Source organism: Mastigoproctus giganteus, chromosome 3 (assembly GCF_048544385.1).
Source record: "Mastigoproctus giganteus isolate SK-2022 chromosome 3, ASM4854438v1, whole genome shotgun sequence".
NCBI classification, from domain to species: domain Eukaryota; kingdom Metazoa; phylum Arthropoda; class Arachnida; order Uropygi; family Thelyphonidae; genus Mastigoproctus; species Mastigoproctus giganteus.
In genome coordinates, this window is record NC_143577.1 from 249651608 (window position 1) to 249673845 (window position 22238).

General features: G+C 37.2%; 1 protein-coding gene across 6 annotated transcripts in view; it reads right to left on the minus strand.

Annotated features, from left to right (window-relative positions):
• Positions 1–22238, minus strand: part of LOC150089020 (uncharacterized) — a 291242-nt gene that overhangs the window by 183902 nt on the left and 85102 nt on the right. For 4 of the 6 annotated variants that reach the window (XM_090371014.1, XM_090371011.1, XM_090371010.1 and 1 more), the window contains exon 3: positions 1736–1981. The exons of the other annotated variants lie outside the window; for them this stretch is intronic. In XM_090371014.1, the coding sequence (XP_090227140.1) occupies positions 1736–1936 (201 nt within the window). In that variant the 5' untranslated portion in view covers positions 1937–1981. The remainder of the gene's footprint in view (positions 1–1735; positions 1982–22238) is intronic. 6 annotated transcript variants of the gene reach the window in all.

Genomic DNA, 22238 nt, shown 5'->3' on the forward strand with positions numbered 1-22238 from the left:
AATAGATAAATTTGTACATTTTCTAGAAAATGGAAGCCAGCTGGAGTTGTGAACACCAAGGAAAATTACCTCGCTGTTAGGAAAGTTGGACTGGAGAAAGTCAAGTTGCAAAGAGAGAAAGTCAAAGAGCTCCAAGTGATTAGTGGAGTTGAGAGAACAGATGAATTTGACACAATGAGGTAAAGAGATTTTAAGCCAGAGAAGATCGAAAAGAGGAGATTCCAAATTACAAAGTCTCTGACAGGGAATAATCAGAATGAACATATATGCAAGTACCACCTTTGAGGCAAAAGGAATCATAAAGCAAATAATTTGGACAACTGAGATGAGCAGTGGTTGAACCAACCGATAACTGTGATTCTGTTAGAAAAAGTACATGGGGGTTTGGCAGACTGCAAGTGGAAATGGACATCATTGAGATTAGAATTGAGATCACGTATATTTGTGAAATCAACTAGAAAGTGTTTGGGAGGTTTTGATTTTTTTGCAGATAAGCTTACTCTATTAGTTTGACAATTCATGATGTATTCAATAGTAAGAAAAATGGGGGTGGGACATGCTGTATGAAGTAATGAAATTTTTGGATATGGCATACACATGATAAGAATATACCCAGTTCCTTGGGATAATGTGGCATCAACAATGCCCCCCCCCCCCCCCCGCATACACACTACTCTGACTCCCTCCAATCAATAACTGCAGAGTTGAGATAGCAAGATTATACACTAGCTGATCCGGAAGCATCCTAAAGAGTTACCAATAGGTTTGGTCTGGTATACTAACTAACTAACGAACCCGCTTGCGAACACTGTTTTAGAGCTGTACCCTCAAAATGTAAGGAAGAATGGATCACATCATGATGTTCATCATAACCTCAGAAGTCATTGGTCATACTGCATGATGGAAGAAATGGGGAAGGGTTGACCGGAACTTAGCTCTGGGGACTAAACATGGGTTCCACCATTTCAAACCTCTAATAATCAAGGTGGTGGTATTGCACCGGTTGATGACAGTCATCTGCCACCTAGTATTGCCTGGTAACACAGAGGGACAGCATTCCTCCATGTGGTGTTGATGCCACACCTCGACCTCTGCTTACGTTGGTTCACACCTGGGTTGTCACCCACAGTGTGCTTGTGCACAGAGGTTATACCCAGGATTACTAACAGTCCCACTATCGTGAAGGTGCAAGCAGAAGATTTGGCTGTCACAGACCGGCTGTCCGGACTTCACCGAAATTGGGTCCACATGACTTGAATGTCACCCGAATATCAGTTCCATCAGCATTTTAGACTCCCAGGTAGCAAGTACAGCTTATCTGAATGTCTGTGACAACCTCAAGGACCAAAGAATTAGATAATATAAACCTCAGAATAAAACTTTAGATATAAAAAAAAAAAAATGTAATTTTTCAATCTAAGTAATCAGATAAGGTGAAAAGAAAAAAATCAGCATAAAACCCAGAAATAATTTGTTTAATTTGTACTTCAAGATTTTATTGGAATCAGCCCTAAACTATAATGTAAATGTTTTCTGAAATAGCAGCTAAACAAAAGTAACACAAGAATACCTTTTTCTCTTTTCATGGCATCACTCATAATTTGCCACTGAAAGCAACTATGCATGGTTCAGAATTTAAGTTTAAATATAAAAATCAAGTCACTACCCTAACTAAAATGATGATTAAATGTTTATTCAGAAAAAAAAAAAAAAAAAAGTCAGCATATACACATACCTTCTCATCAAATGCACCTTTGCTGGTCTCTTGCTCTCCCTTCAGAGCACGCATCACCATTGCTACTTTTTTTCTCACTGTATTTTGAGAATTCAGAGCTACTTGGCCAGCAGTTGTTGGTAGACATGATTTTATTTTTAGGTGATCATCGATTGCTGGCAAAACACTATATTCATTTTGAGATTCCACATTCATTTTCATTCTACTTATCAATTAAGCCTAACATGAAAATGTGACCTTCACCAGCTGACCATAGTTCCTAAAAAAAGTTGTTTTCTGTAATTTTATTTATACATATATACACACACACACACACACTTGTTTTATAATCAGCATACAATTTAGAATTAAAAATACTAATTATCTCCACATCACGACAGAAAATAATCCAGATCGAAAATATACTGCTGGTGTATATAGACATATAGGATGAGACAAGACTTAAAGTCGCGATCAATAACATGCTTTCAGCAAAACAGAACATAACTTAAAATAAGCCCCGTTGGGATAATTCATATTCACAATCAATTATATTGATACACAAAACGTGTTATATTAAAATAATAATTTACGGTCGAGATTCAGAAACGGATACTCCTTCCACACTGCTAGCGATACGGCCGTGATTGACGGGTGCTGACTCCACCCATTGTCACGTGATCTTAACAGACTGGCGCTGGAAACACAAGGCACGCTGAAGAAAAACCTCAGCGTCCGTTTCAGCTTTTGTTTGTTTTATTTTTAAAAATTGTTGATTTGCCGTTCCATACCTTTAATACTGCAAACTAAATGAACATAACAGATATTTACAATTAAAACTATTTACAATAAAATATATAATAGAAATAAAATAAAAGCGATATAAAACATTTAAAATATCGGACACCGAAGGTTTCAGAGGTAAACCCCGCCTTTCTCAACAGTACATTTTAAATTGCAACACGTATAGCAGGTTCACGTGATTCCACAGGTGCATTGGCGGTATTCCCCTCATGAGTACTAGAACCGGAAATGACTTGGGAGCGTGCCAGGTAGAATCGTTCATCCCGTCCGAGTACTACAGCCTCAAGGAGGGGATGCTTCGAACTCCCCTGTCTCTGTCAGCATTAGCATTAGTAGAGGCATATGATGCAAGAAAGCAAGCTTATGCAGCATCGGCCAAAAAAAAAAAAAAAAACGCCACTGCCGTTTCACTCCCCCGTTCGTTCGAAATACCTGTCCAGCTGAGCCTTAAATTTATTTAGGCTATCAACTTCCACAACAAGGGATGAAAGTCTGTTCCACCAACCAACTACCCGCTGGCTAAAGGCAAATTCCCGCACATCTATCCTACATCTGTCTTTCCTCAATTTGAATTTATGCCCTCTCAGGTGATTATTCTAAGCAAGAGGAAGAATCCCATCAGCATTGAGCATGCTCAAACCATTCAAGGCTTTGTACACCTCTATCAGATCACCTCGCTGGTGCCTCGTCTCCAGACACTGTAATTTGCAAAAACTTAAGCCTTTCTTCGTAAGAGCAACCCTTTGTTCCATTCACTAATCTTGTTGCCCTTCTCTGTATTTGTTCCAGCAGCTCTACATCCTTCTTGAAATGAGGCCACCAGCCCTGTACAGTACTCAAGGTGTGGCCTGACCATTGCCTTTTACAAGGGAATAATCACCTCCTTATCCCTGCTAGAAAAATTCCTGTATATCATTGATAAGACACCGTGAGCTACTCTTGCAGCCTGTCTGCACTGCTCATACAACTTCATATCTGCCTGCACAATTACCCCCAGGTCCTTTTCATTCTCTACCACTGTCAGTGTAGTACCACAGAGTTGATACGTTGCTCTGGGGTTGCTGTTTCCCATATGTAGTACTTTACATTTGTCAATATTAAACTTCATTATCCACCTCTCAGCCCATCTGTTCAACCTTTCCAGATCCTGTTGCAGTAGCATAGTGTTAGTAGTGTGCTTAACAACCCTGCCAACCTTTGTATCATCTGCAAACTTGGACATTGAGCTTGATATACCATCATCAATATTATTTATATATACAGAAAACAATAATGGACCCAACACTGAACCCTGAGGGACTCCATTAATAACATTAGTCCACGATGAGCAGTGTCCATTGATTACCACTCTATCTTCTCCCCCTTAACCACCCCTTTATCCATAGCAGCAATTTGTCTCCAATGCCACACTGCTCCAATTTGTGCAGCAGTCTTCCATGTGCAACAGTATCAAAAGCCTTTCTAAGATTCAAGTATATAATATCAAAGTTATTCCTTGCATCCAGTTCTTTTGTGACTGCATCATAGTATCCAATCAAATTGGTCAAGCAAGACTTCCCCTTAATAAAACCATGCTATGTCCGAGCTATAACTGAAGTCCTGTCTAGATGATCCTGTAGTGCTTCTTTAACCAGTGCCTCCATTAATTTTCCTGGAACAGAAGTTAAAACTCATAGGTCTAAAATTACTTGTGTCAGCCTTTGATCCTCCTTTGTGAATTGGGGTCACATTTGCACATCTCCGGTCTATGGGTACCTCCCCTGAGTCCAAGGAAGCTCTCATAATTATGGCTAAGGGTTTGCTTACTTCCTTTGCTGCCTCCTTTAATATAACTGGATAGATCCCATCCACCCCAGGTGCCTTTCCTGTGTTTGTCTTCAACAATTTCTCCTCCACTTTACTCTCAGTTATTACAAGATTATCTAGCTTACTGCCACAGTTGAATACACCTCTGGCATTCCCCTCGCTGAATAACTCCTCATGTGTGAATGTCGATGCAAAATATTCAATTAGTTTGTTAGCTACCTGAGCAGTATCATCAACAGTTGAATCATCGATATCAAGTGGACCAATCTGAATCATCCCCTTCCTTCTAGAGTTTACTTAAGTAAAGAACTCTTTGCTGTTTTTCTTTGCATCCCTTGCCAAAGATTTCTCGTTATCTGTCTTCGCCTGCCTAACCTCCTTTGTAACTTGGTTATAGATCAACTTATATCTATCATAAGCTTCTGTGTCACGTGTTAATTTATGTATCCCATGCATTTTTCTTCTCTGCCATATGTCTCATTAGTTCATCTGACATCCATTTAGGACTAAACCTTGAACAATGGCATTGTTCTCGGATGAACAAATTCGTTAACTCTCAAGCCATTTGCGGTCCCAAAATCTTGACGAAGCTGTCATTGTCAACTGTGCTCATGGATTTTGGGACCGCAAATGGCTTGAGAACTTATGAATTTGTTCATCCGAGAACAATACCATTAACAGAGACAGGAGTTCGTATGCATTCCCTCCTTGAAGCTGTAGTACTCGGGCAGATGACCGATTCTGCCTGGCACGCTCCCAAGCCATTTCCAGTTCTAGTACGCATGAAGGGAATACCGCCCATGCACCTGTGGAACCACATGAGCTGCGAGCCTGCTATTACGTGTTGCAATTTAAAATGTACTGTTGAGAAAGGAGGCGGATGCCTCTGAAAGCTTCTGTGTCCGGTATTAAGTGTTTTAACATTTTATATCGCTTTTATTTTATTTCTATTATATATTGTAATAATAAATTTTATTGTAAAATAGTTTTAAATTGTAAATATCTGTGTTATGTACATTTATTTTGCAGTATTAAAGGTAAATTATTATTTTAATATAACACGGTTGGTGTATCAATATAATTGCTTGTGAATAAGACAGAACATACCTCACTTTACCCTTATAGAACCAATTTTTTTTTTTTCTATTGTTCTCAAACTATTAGACTGGTAACTAGACAAGTGGTGGAACAGCCTTCAAGGCTGTTCCACCACTGATTTCACTACTACAAATTTTTGTTTGTGGGGACTTTTGTTTTTGACTAAATGCCAAATACCCTTCAGAAATCCTGCAAAGTGTGCATGATTTATGGTCATGCAGTGATTAGTGATCAATTGTTCACAGTTCAGCAAAAACAAAAGCATCTATGAAAATAAGATTCATCCAAAGTTTTGCCCCATAATTTTTTCCCAGCAAAACAATTTAAGAAAGCTGTAAATTGGTGCAAGTAAAGTAATTATGAAAAAAAGTTGCTTCGAGAAACTGAAAAGAACTTCTACTAACACTAGCCTTTTGTCCAGGTGGAAGGTGCAAAGCTATAGAAAATGGCAGATTAGATAGAAAATTGGAATGATACCAAGGCATGATTTTGCAAAAATAATTTTAATATCACATACTTAGATTTCAGGAAAACTTTTGATACTGTTGCACATAAGACTGCCTGTACAAATTAGAGCAGTGTAGCACTAGAGACAAGTTGCTGCTATGGATAAAGGGATGGTTGAACGGGAGAAGACAGAGTGGTAATCAATGGACACTACTTTTCATGTAATAATGTTATTAATGGAGTCCAAGGGTTTGGTTTTGGGCCCATTGTTGTTTTCTATATTTATCAATGATATTGATAAATATATCAGGCTTAATGCCCAAGTTTCCAGATGATACAAGGCTGGCAGGGCACGGCACGGCTGGTAATGACAGTATGCTACTACAACAAAATCTAGAAAAGTTAGGCATATGGGAAGAAGTAACCCCAGAGTTATGTACCAACCGTGTGGTACTACACTCAGGGTAGTGAAGAATGAAAAAGACCTGGGGGGGGGGGTAATTGTGCAATTACATAAAGTTCTCTGAGCAATGCAGACAGGTTGCCAGGACAGCTCATTGGGTTTTGTAAATTATATACAGGAATTTTGCTAGCAGGGATAAGGTGACTATCCTTTTGTATAAGGCAATGGTCAAGTCACACCTTGAGTACTGCATACAGGTCTGGAGACCTCATTTTAGGAAGGATATAGAGTTGCTTGAGCATGTACAGAGAAGGCAACAAGATTAGTGTTAAATACAAAGGTGCTGTTATCAAGAAAGGCTGCAGTTCTGAAAATTGCAGTATCTGAAGACTAGGCACCTACAAAGTGATCCAATTGAGTTGTTTGAGTAAGTTCAATGTTCATGGGATGAACATTGAACTTACTCAAAAAAGAACATTGTTCTTTTTTGAGTAAGTTCAATGTTCATGGGATACTCTTGGTCAGATTATGCACTTGAGGGGGCATAAATTTAAACTGAGGAAAGACTTTTTCAGAACAATGTATGGAAATTTTCCTTCAGCTAGCAAGTGGTTGATTGCTGCGACAAAACTTCCATGTGTCATTGTGAAAGTTGCTAACTGTTTGTTTGTTATTTGGTTTTTAGGAGCATTAGCAACTAAGGTCATATTGCTCCGGGATATGCGATGGTCATTCCCTGACCTTTCTGCATTCTCCGTATTTGGTGGTGACGGGCTCGAACCCCGGTCTAATCAAGAAGCGTGTGCTATGCACTGCTGCTCCTTCCCACCTGGCTACGGAGGCGCCTAAGTTGCTAACTTAAATAAATTCAAGGAAGAACCAGAAAAACTTTTGGAGGGAATAGATAGGTGAAATGGGAAGTGTATTTTTTTTGCATTGATGCTTGAATAAGTTTGCTTTCTTGCATCATATGCCACTACTAATGCTAATACAATACAATTGGCTGATGTGCTAAAACATTTAGACACATATACAGCTGTTTTTAATAAATTTCTGATAAAAAAAAATTCAGACAAAGTTTCTATGTTTGTCTGTTTATATGACTCTAAGTAAGCATATACAATACATCTGTCCATGTGAACTCCTGCAGCACTGATCAAATGTTATAAAAATTTCTTCTAAAAATTAATATATTTGCTAAAAGAAATAAAAATAAAATATATAAATAAAATACATAATTGTTGAATTAAAATATTAACTCCTGCAGCACTAATCAAATGTTATAAAAATTTCTTCTAAAAATTAATATACTTGCTAAAAGAAATAAAAATAAAATATATAAATAAAATACATAATTGTTGAATTAAAATATTAACAGGAGAGACTGCTTTCACAGGAATGGGATACACTCAGTGCCAGATTAATCAATAAGCAAAATAAGCACGTGCTTACGTCACCAAGGGAAAGGAGCATTGCAGTTATTTTCCCTAGCTATCATGTCAACTTTAACTCTTTCACTGCCACACACTACTTTAGTTGATTTTTTGTAATTATTCTTACCTGCTGTGTTTGACTTTTCTCTGCATGTTCAAAAAAGTTTTTTCCCAAAAAAAATAACTCTTGCCATTATACTGAAGGTTAAACAAAATCCACTCTCAATTAGTGTACTTATTACAAATTTAAAATAGTAGATTTCATGAGTTTGCTTATTTTTTTAACATTTATTCTTCTGTAATTTTCATACACAAGATGAAATGTGTTCCATTAAGTGGTGCAAAAAAGAGAAAACTGGCTAAAAAGAATCGACAAAAGGCTTTGAATTTAGTGGCCACAGCTGGAAAGCTGACTAATTTCTTCGCAAAAGTTTCCCAACCCGATCTTCCAAATCAAAACAGATCTCTGCCATCAGAAGCTGCTTGTACTGTATCTAACAAGATTGAAGATGAATAAAGCTCCACACCTATCAGTACCAGTCGGTCAACTTCAAGGTCAGAACATCATGATGGTGAGGTGCCACAGGCTGGCTCAACTGGCACGAGTCTCAACTATTGATCACACTTTCAGTTAAAATTCTCTTCATATGTTTAGTATAAATGTTGAGACAAGTTGCTCTACAAGACTATCTGAAGTTGAAAAGATTGCTGAAAATGAAAATCTACTGGACCAAGGTAAAATGATTCAGTATGCAAAAGATGAAGTAAATAAAGCAAAAGATCCAGGCCAAAGATTGTGCCGAGATTTTTCTGTTGATGATGTGATGATTATTGGATTGCTTGCGGACCCAGTGACTGTCAACACCACAATGGGCCACATGACAAATCTTGCCAAACTTTCAAAAGTAGTAGGCGCCTCCGTAGCCAGGTGGGAAGGAGCAGCAGTGCATAGCACACGCTTCTTGATTAGACCGGGGTTCGAGCCCGTCACCACCAAATATGGAGAATGCGGAAAGGTCATGGAATGACCACCGTATATCCCGGAGCAATATGGCCTTAGTTGCTAATGCTCCTAAAAAAAAAACCAAATAACAATTCAAAAGTAGCAAACAAACAAGATACTGTTCACAAAAACATTTATTTGGGGTAAAAGCCACTGGTTAGCAATACAAGAGAGTGGTTATTGTATTCACCATTAAAAGGGTCACTACACTGCTTTGTTTGTAAACTTTTTTGCTCCTAAATGTTCCTCGTGTTTTGCTGAAAGAGAAAGGTTCAGTGACTGGTGAATGCTAGTATAATTGCTCATCGTGAAAGAAGCACTATTCACCGAGACTCTATTCTAACATACTTAATTGGCAGACAGGGTTTGGGGTTGCGACAAGAGTTGGAAAAACAAATTAAAGAAGAGTTCAATTACTGGGTACATGTCTTGAAGAGTGTAATATTTGTTATTCATATGTTAGCTGAGCGTGGCTTAGCTTTGAGAAACAGATGAAAATTTTGGTTTGCTGAAGAATGGGAACTTTTTAGGGCTGCTTGAGTCCATAAGTTGGTTTGATCCATTTTTAGCAGGGCACATTTCAAAATACTGTATGGAAATTCTGGAAAAGGAAATCCTTATCTGTCCAAAATCCACCTGTGAGGAGCTCATTGTACTAATGGCTCAGAAGGTCCATGCCTTCATCGTTGATGAAGTAAATTGTTCTAGTTATTTTACCATGCCAGTTGATTCAACGCCAGTTCTATCACATATAGATCAGTTAAGGGTTTTATTTCGATGCTTAAAAGATGGGCAGCCTATTCAATGCTTTTTAACCTTTTTCTGGAACAGAAAAACCATACCGGTGAGGAAATAGTAAACCAGGAATTGCAGTACTTATGTGAAGTTTGCAAACTAAAATTTTTCAAAATGTAGGAGTCAGTCCAATGCTGCTGATATGTCTGGTCATTATAAGGGGATGCAGCCAAAGATTTTAGAAGAAAATTAGTTTGCCATAGATGTGCCCTGTGCAGCCCATTCACTAAATCGACCAAAGTGCTGCTGACTGCTGTCAAGTGGCAATTAATTTTTTCTCTACAGTGCATTTGCTCTATACATTTTCTTCAGCCTCAACTAGCAGGTGCAAAATTCTTAAAGCTTGTCTTGGAAATGAACCCGTGTTAAAATCCCTCTCTAATACCAGATGGGAGGCAACAGTAGCAATTTTTCAATGGCAATAATAGCAGTTTTGAAATGTTTCTTTAAGATATTGGAAGCTGTAGTGTTTGGTTGAAGATCAGTCACAAAAGGGAGACAGTAGAAGAGAAGACAATATCGCAAATAAGATGCAAGAGGTAGAATTTGTTTTCATGTGGGATGAGATTTTGCAAAACTTTCATAGAGCAAGTCATGTTCTGCAAAGTGAAGATGTGAACTTAAAAACATGTTCAGATCTGTATGGGTCATTAGATGAAAGATTTGAAGCACTTGTAGAGGAAATACTACTATATGTTGATTACAAGGCCATTCAAACTCACAAACGTATCAGAAAGAAGGTACCCAATGATGGAGATGCACCAGAAGTAGATCTGCAGGCCAGAAATAAATTTTGTATCACTATCTTTTTCACCCAATTATTGACAAACTAGAAATGAGAAACTGAGATGAGAAGAGGATAGGTGTACAAAGAAACAGCAGACAGATTTTTCTTTCTAAGTGATGTGCCAAATAATGTCACTTCATCTGCTGAAACTGAAACATACTCTCAAAAACTAATTGATGCTTACCCAAGACTTGGACAATAATCTCTCTGCTGAGCTTCAACAGTTTCACATATATGTGAGCCATAAGTTCAGTGCAACAAAAAAGTGTAAACCCAGATTCAGTCATGCTAAATTTTATAAAATAATTGTACAAGACAAAATTGATTTTGTATTCTTAAATTTAGATATTGCCTTGCATATTTTTTAACATTAATAGTTAAAAATTGCACAGCTAAGCATTCTATATTCTCAACTAAAGCACATTAACAATCCCAAGAGAACAGCTATACAAAAAGACAGATTGGATGCCTTATCTCTGCTAAGTATAGAGGCAGATTTGTTACATCAAATTAATTTTGAGGACTTGATCAAAGACTTTGCATTTAAAATATCTAGGAGAAAATGTTTAAAAAGTAAATAAATATAAACCTATGGGTAAATCTTTGCATAAAAAAATATTACTGCTATTAAGTGTTTTTGTTAAATTAAAAAAAATTTTAAAACCAAAAAAAACTTTTATATAATATAGTTGTGGGGGTCTTGCCTGGAAAAAAACTGAAAAAGAATTATAAATTTTCAAACTCTTATTTCACGTTCAGCACTTATTGAGTTTTAATGTCTTGTAAGTTAAGCAATGAAGAAGACAAGGTTGAGGGGACACCACTGTTGGGCTGTGCTTAGGCCATCACTTGGCCTTAATCCGGCACTGGATACACTTAAATAAAAGAAGTACAAGATTATTTGCTGATGCTACTGAGGCAGTATTAGGTGGGTCAGAAAACTGAAGGGGGTATAACACTGACTAATAGATTAAGAGCAGCTGCAGACAGAAGTGTAAGTGATTCTTGTACTGCTTCTATTGGAAGGTGTAGCAGCCTGGGGGGAAAAAAAAAAAAAAAAAAAAGAGATGTTTTGGGCGAGCTGGGTCCTAGCCCCAGGCACAGCATTTTAAGGGCCCACTCGACCAGTTATGTATTTTAAAATTGTTTCATTTTTGATTTAATTACAGTCGGACGTCTGTTTAACGAACTCCTTTATAGTGAATTTTTTTTAATTCCACTTCGTAATTACAGTTAAAATAGTTTCCAGAGAACGAAAAAAAATTTGCATACAGTGAATGAATTACGGGAGACTTAACTTTGTATGCATGTTCCCATCTCTGGCCTTTACACAATTAGAATGCGCCAATTAAGAGTTAAAGAGATTATCGTTCCATAATGTTAGTGGTGCCCGTAAAACCTATGCAGCCACCTGTCCCACATATGAGAAATCACGCTAGTCAATATGCTTTCCATATCCAGTCAGAAGATTAAGGCACATTGCTGACAGGGATAATAGCCTCTGGTCAACCTGTGTTGTGATTCCCCTTTACTCCAGCAAGTAGTCATTGTTTTTCGGAGAAGTGAGTGATCCATGCCTTCCAATAAATTTCTCCTGTCTATGTTTACAAGGTTACAGTAGCTGAATATCCATATGATTTCTACATTTTGGACAGTATTTAAAGAACTAGTGATAGTAGCAACATTGGGGGGGGGGGGTAAGACTAGGGCAACTAAGATATTAAATAAACTTTCCAAAGATGAAATGTTGGAAGACTTTGAAACTGTGCAAGGCCTTCACTGCAAAGAAAATGTTTCAACATACTGGCATAGGCATTAATAAAAAAAAAAAATGCATCCATTATATCACCAAACATCTTGTGCAAATATCTTGAATTAGAAGTTAAATATTTTGGATTATTAAACCGACTTTTAAAATCTGGAATTTAAAAATTTAGCACTAATGATCGATATCTTGCAAGAGCTCTCTTATCTTTCAGAAGCTTTACAAAGTCACGGCATCACTACAGTAAAATTAGATAAATTAATTATTCGAACTATCAATGCTATTCCTAATTTGAAAAATTCTGTAGGAAATTATGAAGCTAAAATTGAGAGCTAATATGAAACTAATGAAGTCAAAAGAATTTGAAGGAATCAAAATTGAAAGTAAGAACATATTTAACAAATTACCTCATTACAAGTTATTAAACTACATTTGTTTTATCCTTAAAGGACCGGTTATTAATGCAACTGTTGCACATGGAAGACTGCTACACAAATTGGAGCAGTGTGACATTGGAGGCAAATTGCTGCTATGGATAAAGGGGTGGTTGAGGGGGAGAAGACAGAGTGGTAATCAATGGACACTGCTCATCGTGGACTAATGTTATTAGTGGAGTCCCTCAGGGCTCAGTGTTGGGTCCATTATTGTTTTCTGTATTTATAAATGATATTGATGATGGTATATCAAGCTTAATGTCCAAGTTTGCAGATGATACAAAGGTTGGCAGGGTTGTCAAGGACACTACTGACACTATGCTGCTGCAACAGGATCTGGAAAGGTTGAGCAGATGGGCTGAGAGGTGGCAAATGAAGTTTAACATTGACAAATGTAAAGTACTACACATGGGAAACAGCAACCCCAGAGCAACGTATCAACTCTGTGGTACTACACTGACAGTGGTAGAGAATGAAAGGGACTTGGGGGTGGTTGTGCAGGCAGATATGAAGTTCTCTGAGCAGTGCAGACGGGCTGCAAGAGTAGCTCATGGAGTATTGTCAATGATATACAGGAATTTTTCCAGCAGGGATAAGGAGGTGATTATTCCATTGCATAAGGCAATGGTCAGGCCACACCTAGAGTACTGTATACAGGTCTGGAGGCCTCATTTCAAGAAGGATGTAGAGCTGCTGGAACGAGTACAGAGAAGGGCAACAAGATTAGTGAATGGAACAAAGGGGTGCTCTTACGAAGAAAGGCTTAAGTTTTGCAAATTACAGTGTCTGGAGACTAGGCACCGGCGAGGTGATCTGATAGAGGTGTATAAAGCCTTGAATGGTTTGAGCATGCTCAATGCTGATGGGATTCTTCCTCTAGCTCAGAAAAATCACCTGTTTAATTCAAATAAATTCATATTGAGGAAAGACAGATGTAGGATAGACGTGCGGAAATTTGCCTTTAGCCAGCGGGTGGTTGGTTGGTGGAACAGACTTCCATCCCTTGTGGTGGAGGTTGATAGACTAAATAAGTTTAAGGCTCAGCTGGACAGGTATTTTGAATGAACAGAGGGGTGAAGTGGAAGTGGGTTTTTTTTTCTTTTGACTGATGCTGCATAAGCTTGCTTTCTTGCATCAAATGCCTCTACTAATGCTAATTTTGTACCAACATTTTCGACTGAAGAACAAAGGGCAACTTATGCCTGAAAGGTATTGATGTATGTTTATTTTAACTATTTATTATACCTTATTTTTATTTGTCTTCCTATCAAGGATTTTAATAAACTTGTATTCTGTATTTCTCAGAAAAAGCTGAACTTACTGACATTATGAACTCTGAGAGCATAGGCCTTTTCCATTTAATAAGGCTATGTTATAAGTTATACATTTTTATTTCATTTTTAATCCAAAAATTAAACAAACTAAATAAAAAATATTAAACAAAAAATACAAAATAAACTATAAAGTATTACTAAATAACAAATATTAAACAAAAAATACAAAATAAACTATTATTGATTAACATTGTGATTTAATTGTAATCAATAACAATAAAGTGGGAGAACTTGAACAAATATTTAACAAAATAATTGACTTAATGTGACACTTGAGCTTGTTTGACAGTAATTAGTTTCTTTATATCTGGTTTTATTTTACTTAATTCAAATGTAAATTTGACTCCAAAGAGAATCTTGTTCTACATTTGTTCTTTAAATACAGCATAAAAGAAAATCCTGTTTCACATAAATATGTCAAACAAAATGGCATTAAATTTTATTGCTCTTTTTCTTCAGAAGAAAAATATTCTGGTACATAATCTGAAGAAAAAAGATTCCTGATCCACTTTTCTTTTTCGTAATCTTCTGGGAAACACAATTTGAAATTATTTATTAATGGAAAACAATGACTTTTTATATTTGATACTAATTCATGTTTATACTCCGGCATGATCACCAGGTCAGTGGAGTTTACAATAAATCGATACAAATGTTAATCGTATTTAGCAGTCTCAATGTTAAATTATTTCCTCCAAGAAAATTTTCTAACAGTTGGGAGGAAACTTGAGATCTTTTTATCCAAGTCTTTGATGATTAACTCAAGTTTTTTTTTTATCACTGCATTTGCTTTGTCACTAACAGTGAAAAGAGTCACATTTGGTCCTTGTGAAGTTAAATTTAGATCATAAGTCTTCCAAAAATATCAGCTAAATATGCTAATCTGGCCAACCATAATTCATCAAGGATAGTCTTTTAATTCACATTTTGAATTGCAAAAGAAAACTTGCACTTCTGATCGAAATTTAAAGACTTTAAAACTTTCCCTCTGGACAACCATCTAACTTCGCAATGCAGTAGTGGTTTTTCGTGGTCACTCCCCATCTCTTGGCATAAAATTTTGAACATTCGCAAATTTAGTGCATGGGATTTAATAAAATTAGCAATCATAACTGACTGATCTGAAAAAGTTTTCAGTTCTTCAGGTATTGCTTTTGCAACCAAGGCTTCACAGTGAATGAAATTAGCTTAGCTCAGTGAGTGAACTTAGCTTCAGGAACTACTTTCTTTATTGTAGCTACAAAACCGATATGCTTTTCTGTTAAAGCCCGAGCTCCATCAGTACACAAGCCAATGAAATTCTTCCAAAGAATATTGAGTCCCATCATAAAGTTGTCCAATTTTTTTAAATATTTCATTTGCAGTTGTTTTTACTAAATCCTCAACATTGCACAGTAACTTACTAAAGCAACAATGTATACTGACAGCAACACTGCCGTGTAGGAGAGTTTTCCAGGAAGGAACAGAAAACAAAGTGAGATAAGACTTGGTCAAGATTTTAAGCTTTCCAAGAAATATATAGCTATCTGCTCAGAGGTTGAACAAACAAAATATTTGAAAATCAACACGATTTGTGAACTTCTGTTTGATTGAAAAAAAGATGATGGATAAAACATATAATTATTTACCTTTAGAGGGGAAATTTTTAATGTTTAATTTTTCATAATTTCATAAATTTAAAAAATTCAACTGTCCATTATTCACATATCATCAAATCTTTTTTCACAACCACCAGTGATACATGTACTGCCAGCTGAGAAATGGTGTTCTAGTTTCATGATAGCTTTTTATGTTATTTGTGGTATGGGAAATAGTTCGTGTTATTTTTTATTCGCAATATTAAAATTTTATCGTGAAAAAAAAAAAATGTATCCATTATCTCTCTAGTTGTGAAAAAAAAAATAATAATAAATAAATAAAGTCAGCAAAACTGTGAGCCTATTAAAATATTCACAGCTCACCACTGGGGGTTTTGTGTTGGAAAAGTTGTCTTATTTGTGGACCAATAAAAACACCTGCCTTAATCTTCTCTGTACTAAGTCTTGAAAATTTCTCTTGCAAGTACGTGAATGCAGGACCTTTCACTTCCAAAGCCTTCACAAAATTTTTCATGAGCTCCAGTTTGATGTGTAGTGGTGGAAGCAAATCTTCATTTGGATTTACTAGAGGTTCAAATGTTACATTCTTCATTCCAGGTGTTAATGATTTTCATCGAGGTCAACTCCTCTTCTCGTAGTGCATATCCTTTGCACAACTATCCCACTCGCAGAGAAAGCAACAATACTTAGTGTAACCCTTTTGTAGTCCTAATAAAATGGCAATTATCTTTAAATCACCACATATCTGCTACTCATATTTCTGATAGTATACACCTAACAGGATGTTCTTCATGTTTGCATATGTTTCATTTTTGTGGACAGCATATGCAAGAGGTACTGAAAGCAGCATATTTCCATTGTGTAATAACACAGCCTTAAGGTTAACCTTAGAAGCATTTATAAATAGTTGCCATTCTTTGGGAACATGCCTCATCTACATTGCTACCATTACACTATCAACATCCTTACAAACAGTGAGTTCAACTTCTGTTTGATAGAATTTCAGTCTTTATTTCGAGTACGAAACATTGTCACTTTCACAGAAAATCTAGAAGATTCCACTGTTGTAGCCTCAAGGTCAAAGGTTCTGCCTTATTCTTCAGCAGTTTGAGATCCCTGATGAGGTCATTAAGCTCACTTTCTGCAATCTTATGTAGTTCGTGATAAAGGCTCAGACAAAATGGTGGATCCATTGATGTAGATGGCTGCTGTACTTCACGTATATCAAGTAGATGTTCATCAGTGTGTATAGAAAGACAGTCAGGTGGTTCAGGAATAGGTAGTGCTTTGTGAGGTACAGAACGAACTGCAGATGGTATATTTGGGTACATCACTGTCCACTTTTTCTTCATTGTCATCCCTTTTCTAATAGGTGGCACCGTACAGAAGTAATAGTCTGTGATGCAATTTGTTGGCTCCCTTCATATCATGGGTACTGCAAAAGGCATAAAACATCCCTTTCGATTCACCCATACGTTGAGTTTTGATGAACAGGTAGTGGTGCAACACGTGTGGAGCCCACTTCTTGTCCTGGTTGCCTACTTTACACCCAAAGTAAAAGAAGTAGGCCTTTTTTTTATGGCTCGAGTTAAGGGTGCTTGCTTGAAGCTAAAGTGACTTCTCCACATATGTAATAGAAATCATCTGGACTATTCACACAATTACAGGGCATATTAACATTAAATGCACAAATACTGTGCAAAAAGTAGGAATCTCACAGAGAACTGTTAACTGAGGACAAATCACCCAGTTCCTAGCCATATTTGAGGGTTACTGAAAAGTTGAAGCTGCATTTGAGGTGACAACTTATCACATGATGTAGAACGAGGAAACAGTTGCTGATCATGTGATAACAACATGGATGTATTGAAACTGTGGTGTTGTCATGCATTTTGCCAAGAGCCATAGTTGATAATGTAGAGTAACTTGTTAATATGAGACCCAACTGTAATTTGAAACAAAAGCCAATCTACAAATTGTAAATGTGATTTTTCATGTATAGCAGCATAAAATTAGTCAAGATTTTTGTTGGCATAAAGTTTTACATGTTGATCAGCATAATAAAATGACTGATGGGGCAAACCCTGGCAATACCTAAGCTTAGCAGGGAGGACCCAAAAAAATTATTTCGGAAACTAGCATGGAGGCGACAGTTTGAACCTTGGAGAAAAAGGGGAAAGGTAGAAGGGTGGGATGACAGAGAGAGATTTCCACCAAGAAATAGAAGGGCATCCCTGCAGAAATAACCCACCCTCTACAGGGCAGACTGTTTAGAGTAGTAATAGCATTTAGGGGAATAAAGAGCATCAGTGGGGGAAGCAAAGTCTTGTTGAGAGAATGAAAGGAAAAGGTCATAGGGACCTATGTGGGGTTTTGGTCACCACCTAGGCATTTTTCATCAGTTTTGACAGGGGCAGTGGGGTTTCCCCACACTGCAGTCAAGTTGGAAGAGGCACCTGGCGGACACAAGGGACAACACGTACTCCAACCAGTCACGTATGTCATGCCTAGATGTACAGAGCAAGTTTTTTTTTTTTTTAAATTACATATACAATGGTGTTCAAAGACGTGCATCACCTAGGAATTTCACATTTCTAACAATTTTTCGAGATGGTATGTTACATTAGTGACTAGCATCACAAATAAAAATATAAACAATATTTATTAATAGTTAAGGCAAAGCTAAGTAATATTTGACAGGTGCTCTCAAAATATTCCAAAATGAGCATTTGCAACCTTTATACAACAGTTTTGTTAAACATGACAATTATGGCTGAAATGTTATCAGAAGCCTTAATTCGCTACAGTTTATCATTTTAAATGGGAAAATAAAATTAAAAGTTCACCAGGTGCAAACTAATATTTGGTTTAACCGCCTCTGGCCCTGATGACAGCAGCACACCGTTGAGTCATCAACAAGGTCAATTTCTGAACAACTGATAGTTCATGGTTTCAAACACGAATTATGGCATCCTGAAGTTCACGAATGGCTTCTTTTTGGATTCTACACGATGTCAACAGTTCTCTATAGGATTCATGTCCAGGCTGTTTCCTGGCCAGCTGAGTTGTAATGCAAAAATAAAGCTAAAGTAACTACAGACGTGCCTACTTACACTTTTTGCCTGATGACAAGGAGCAGAGTCTCCCTAAAAGATGCAGTTACTTGGCAGGTTGAAATGGTCATTAATGGTTTGCAGCAATTTGCCTTTCAATATAGCCAAGTATCCATTGGCATTTACAGAACCTCTTATAAACTGCAAATGATAGGAAATACACCCTCATATCATTTGGCTGGTAAAGAATTTCACTGCAGACACCATACAGTTTTTTTTTTTTTTTTTTTTTGTTGGTTGTTGGCGCATCAGCTTCTGTGACCTTAATGCACCTCCCAAAGTTTTTGCATTTTACTCTGATCCAAGCCAGAGGTGGGATTTGAACCTATGACCTTTGGGTTGCCAGGCAGGAACTTTACCCACCTGGCTAGCCCACACCATACAGTTCTGGATGGTGTTCTTCACCACATCTACGGCAAATCGTTTGTCTCCCATCAGAGCCATGCAGGTTGAATTTCTTCTCATCCAAGAAAATAACAGACTTCCACTGCTCAGGGGTCCATTTGACATGCTCCTTACACAAAATTAATCAGGCCTTTTTAATTTTTTATGAGAGGGGCTTCTTAGGACAGGCTACAAGTCCATTTTTGAAGAGGCGTCTTCTGACTGTTACTGCACTTGCTACCAATCCTGTAAGTTCTTCCTGTTCTCTTCAGCTCAGATGAAGAAGCTTTACGATTTTTAAGGCATAAGTGCTTTAATAGTAGTAGTAGTCGCATGTGATGCAAGAAAGCAAGTGTATGAGCTTATGCAGCATCAACCAAGGGAAAAAAAAAAAAAAAAAAAAAAAACACACACCATTCCCTCCAAATGCCTGTCCAGTTCCTCCTTAAATTTATTTAACCTATCAACTTCCACAATGACAGATGGAAGTTTGTTCCAGCAATTAACCACCCGCTGGCTAAAGGCAAATTTCCACACATCTATTCTACATCTCTCTTTTCTTTATTTGAATTTATGCCCCCTTAGGTTTGTAATCTGAACAAGTGGAAGGATCCCATCAGGATTCAGCATGCTCAACCCATTCAAGGCCTCATACACCTCAATCAGATCACCGTGCAGGTGCCTAGTCTCCAGCCACTGCAATTTGCAGAACTTAACATCTCTTGGTAAGAGGATCCCTTCATTGTCCTCCCCAATCTTGTTGCCCTTCTCTGTACACGCTCAAGCAAATCTACATCCTTCCTAAAATGAGGCCTCCAGACTTGTATGGCATGGCCATACAAGGCGTGGCCTGACCATTGCCTTATACAGAGGGACAATCACCTCCTTTTCCCTGCTAGCAAAATTCCTATATATCATTGACAAAACCCCATGACCTGCCCTGGCAGCCTGTCTGTATTGCTCAGAAAACTTCATATCTGACTGCACAATTACTCCCAGGTCTTTTTCATTTTCTACTACTTTAAGTGTAGTACCACACAGTTGGTACGTTTCTGTGGGGTTACTTCTACCCATTTACTGGATAACTGTTGCCTACACCAGCATGTCAGAGAGATAATGAGAGAAGGCAATATCTCTTGACCTAATTATTAGCAGCTACTCTTCACACATTAAGAATCTGCATATAAAAGAACAATTAAGTGGCAGTGATTGCAGCATATTAATGTGGGATTTACTTAAAGATGTAAGTAGTGTCAAGGGGTTTTGCTTCTGTAAACGTGACTACAGTGGTCTCAAACAAATTTTAAATTCTATGCAGTGACACCAATTGATGAAGTTACCAATAGCAAATTCTAATTGGGAAGCATTCAAGGATTTTATCGTAGAAGATAGTAGGCATTTTATACCAACTAAGGAACACTGTTCAAAGCAAAATGGATGTCAAATAAACTAATCAGACTCGTGGCAGAGAAGAAAAATGCATGTGATGCATGCAATTTAACAGGTGATACAGAAGTCTATGGTGGATATAAACTAGTCTATAATCAAGTCACAAAGGTTAGGCAAGCTGAGGCAGATTATAAGAAGTCTCTGGCAGAGAAAAGCAGCAAAGACTTCTTTACTTACATAACCAGTAGAAGGGCTTGAATTTCTGTTCTAGAGAAAATCATGGAGTCACTTGTTAAGTGATGCAGAACTGTATAGACAGAAGTGCAGTTATACTTCAGTCACAGAACTTGTTCATTTAGGGGAAATCTTGTCCGACCAATCTGATTGGATACTATAATGCAGTAACAAAGGATGGATACAAAAAGTTGACATTATACATAAGAAAAAATTCTACCTCATGAGCCTTGCACAATCTCTCCAGGGCCGAACTGCAAACTCTTTCAAATGTAACCTAACCTGCGACTTTTTTCAACATTGACCTGTACTTGTTAAGTAAGTCTGCAGATCTCCTACTCTTAATGTCATTAGTGCCAACGTGCACAACAATATCACCCTTTGCACCTTTAAAAGATGATATCTGCTCTACAATGTCATCAACTTTTTCCCCCTGGTCCTATTCCACCTATCCTTTCTGCACAATATATTTCCTATCTCCCTGGCAATAACTAACTCCCGTGGGACCAGTGCATTCTGCCCTGAAGATTGCCACTGTGTTGCCTGATGATCAAATGCAAGCTCTGGCATTGATGTGGGCAGCTGAGAGCCTGATAGATCCCCAATTTAAGTCCTTCAAGTTCTTACATAAAGGCCTATAACAACGCTGAGTTGGCACCTAACTTTTTCACACTGCTTACATCGAGCACAGACAGATCCCCTTGGCAACTGTCCTGCCCCAGAAAATTCTGCAAACATTTCACAAGTTGCATATTTCTTTTGGCTGTGATTGCATTGGAGAATTTCCCCCTTCAGTTCTCCCCCCGAGCCACAGCACTCCCACTACTTTGTGCACATTGCTTTGCTGCTCTAGTCTGGAGCATGATTTCCATTTAAATACAATTTAATTAATTAACAATGAAAATTAATAAGGTTAATAAATTTATTTGATTAATTTACTATACTATGCTTGACTATATAATACTAAGCTAATGTAGTAATACATATTCTGCTATACAGTTTTACGTTACACCTTAGCTATCAAATTCGAGATATACATTATCAAGTTACACCATACCGTAACGATCACTATGCTAAATACAAAACATAATATGCTCAGAAAATACTTATTTTCTGGGCACTATGATATTCCAGCCAAAACACCAATGCAATAGTGGTAAGAGTAGCGAGCTTTAACTTACAAAATCATTAGCTAAAAATATGGGTAATCCTGCACTTTAGTGTCGTGAGTCATGGTCAGCCCATAAGTCACCAGCAGCTCCAACCTGTCGTGAATCGTATTCTGATGGACAGTTCCAACTTGCTGAGCATGCATGACACTATATCTGCCAGTCTGTATACTGGCAATGTACTATGTCAGTGGTTTTCAAACTTTTTTTAACAGCACCCCTAAGTCATTTATTTTATTTTGTGGCACCCACCCTTACTCAGTTTTCTGCCTGTTAGATCCGATTCTCTCTCTGTATATATAATATTAAAAAATATATGTTATATGATAGTTATTACAATAATATAATTATAAAAATTACATTTCATAATAGAAACTATATATACAGTATATAATAATTTTATTCTTTATATAGAGGTAATAAGTACAGTAAACATCAATTATAGATCACCACAAAATTAAAAAGATATATTATACACCTTTTTTTTTATAAGGAAATAAACATATAAATTAAAAAAAATAATAATAA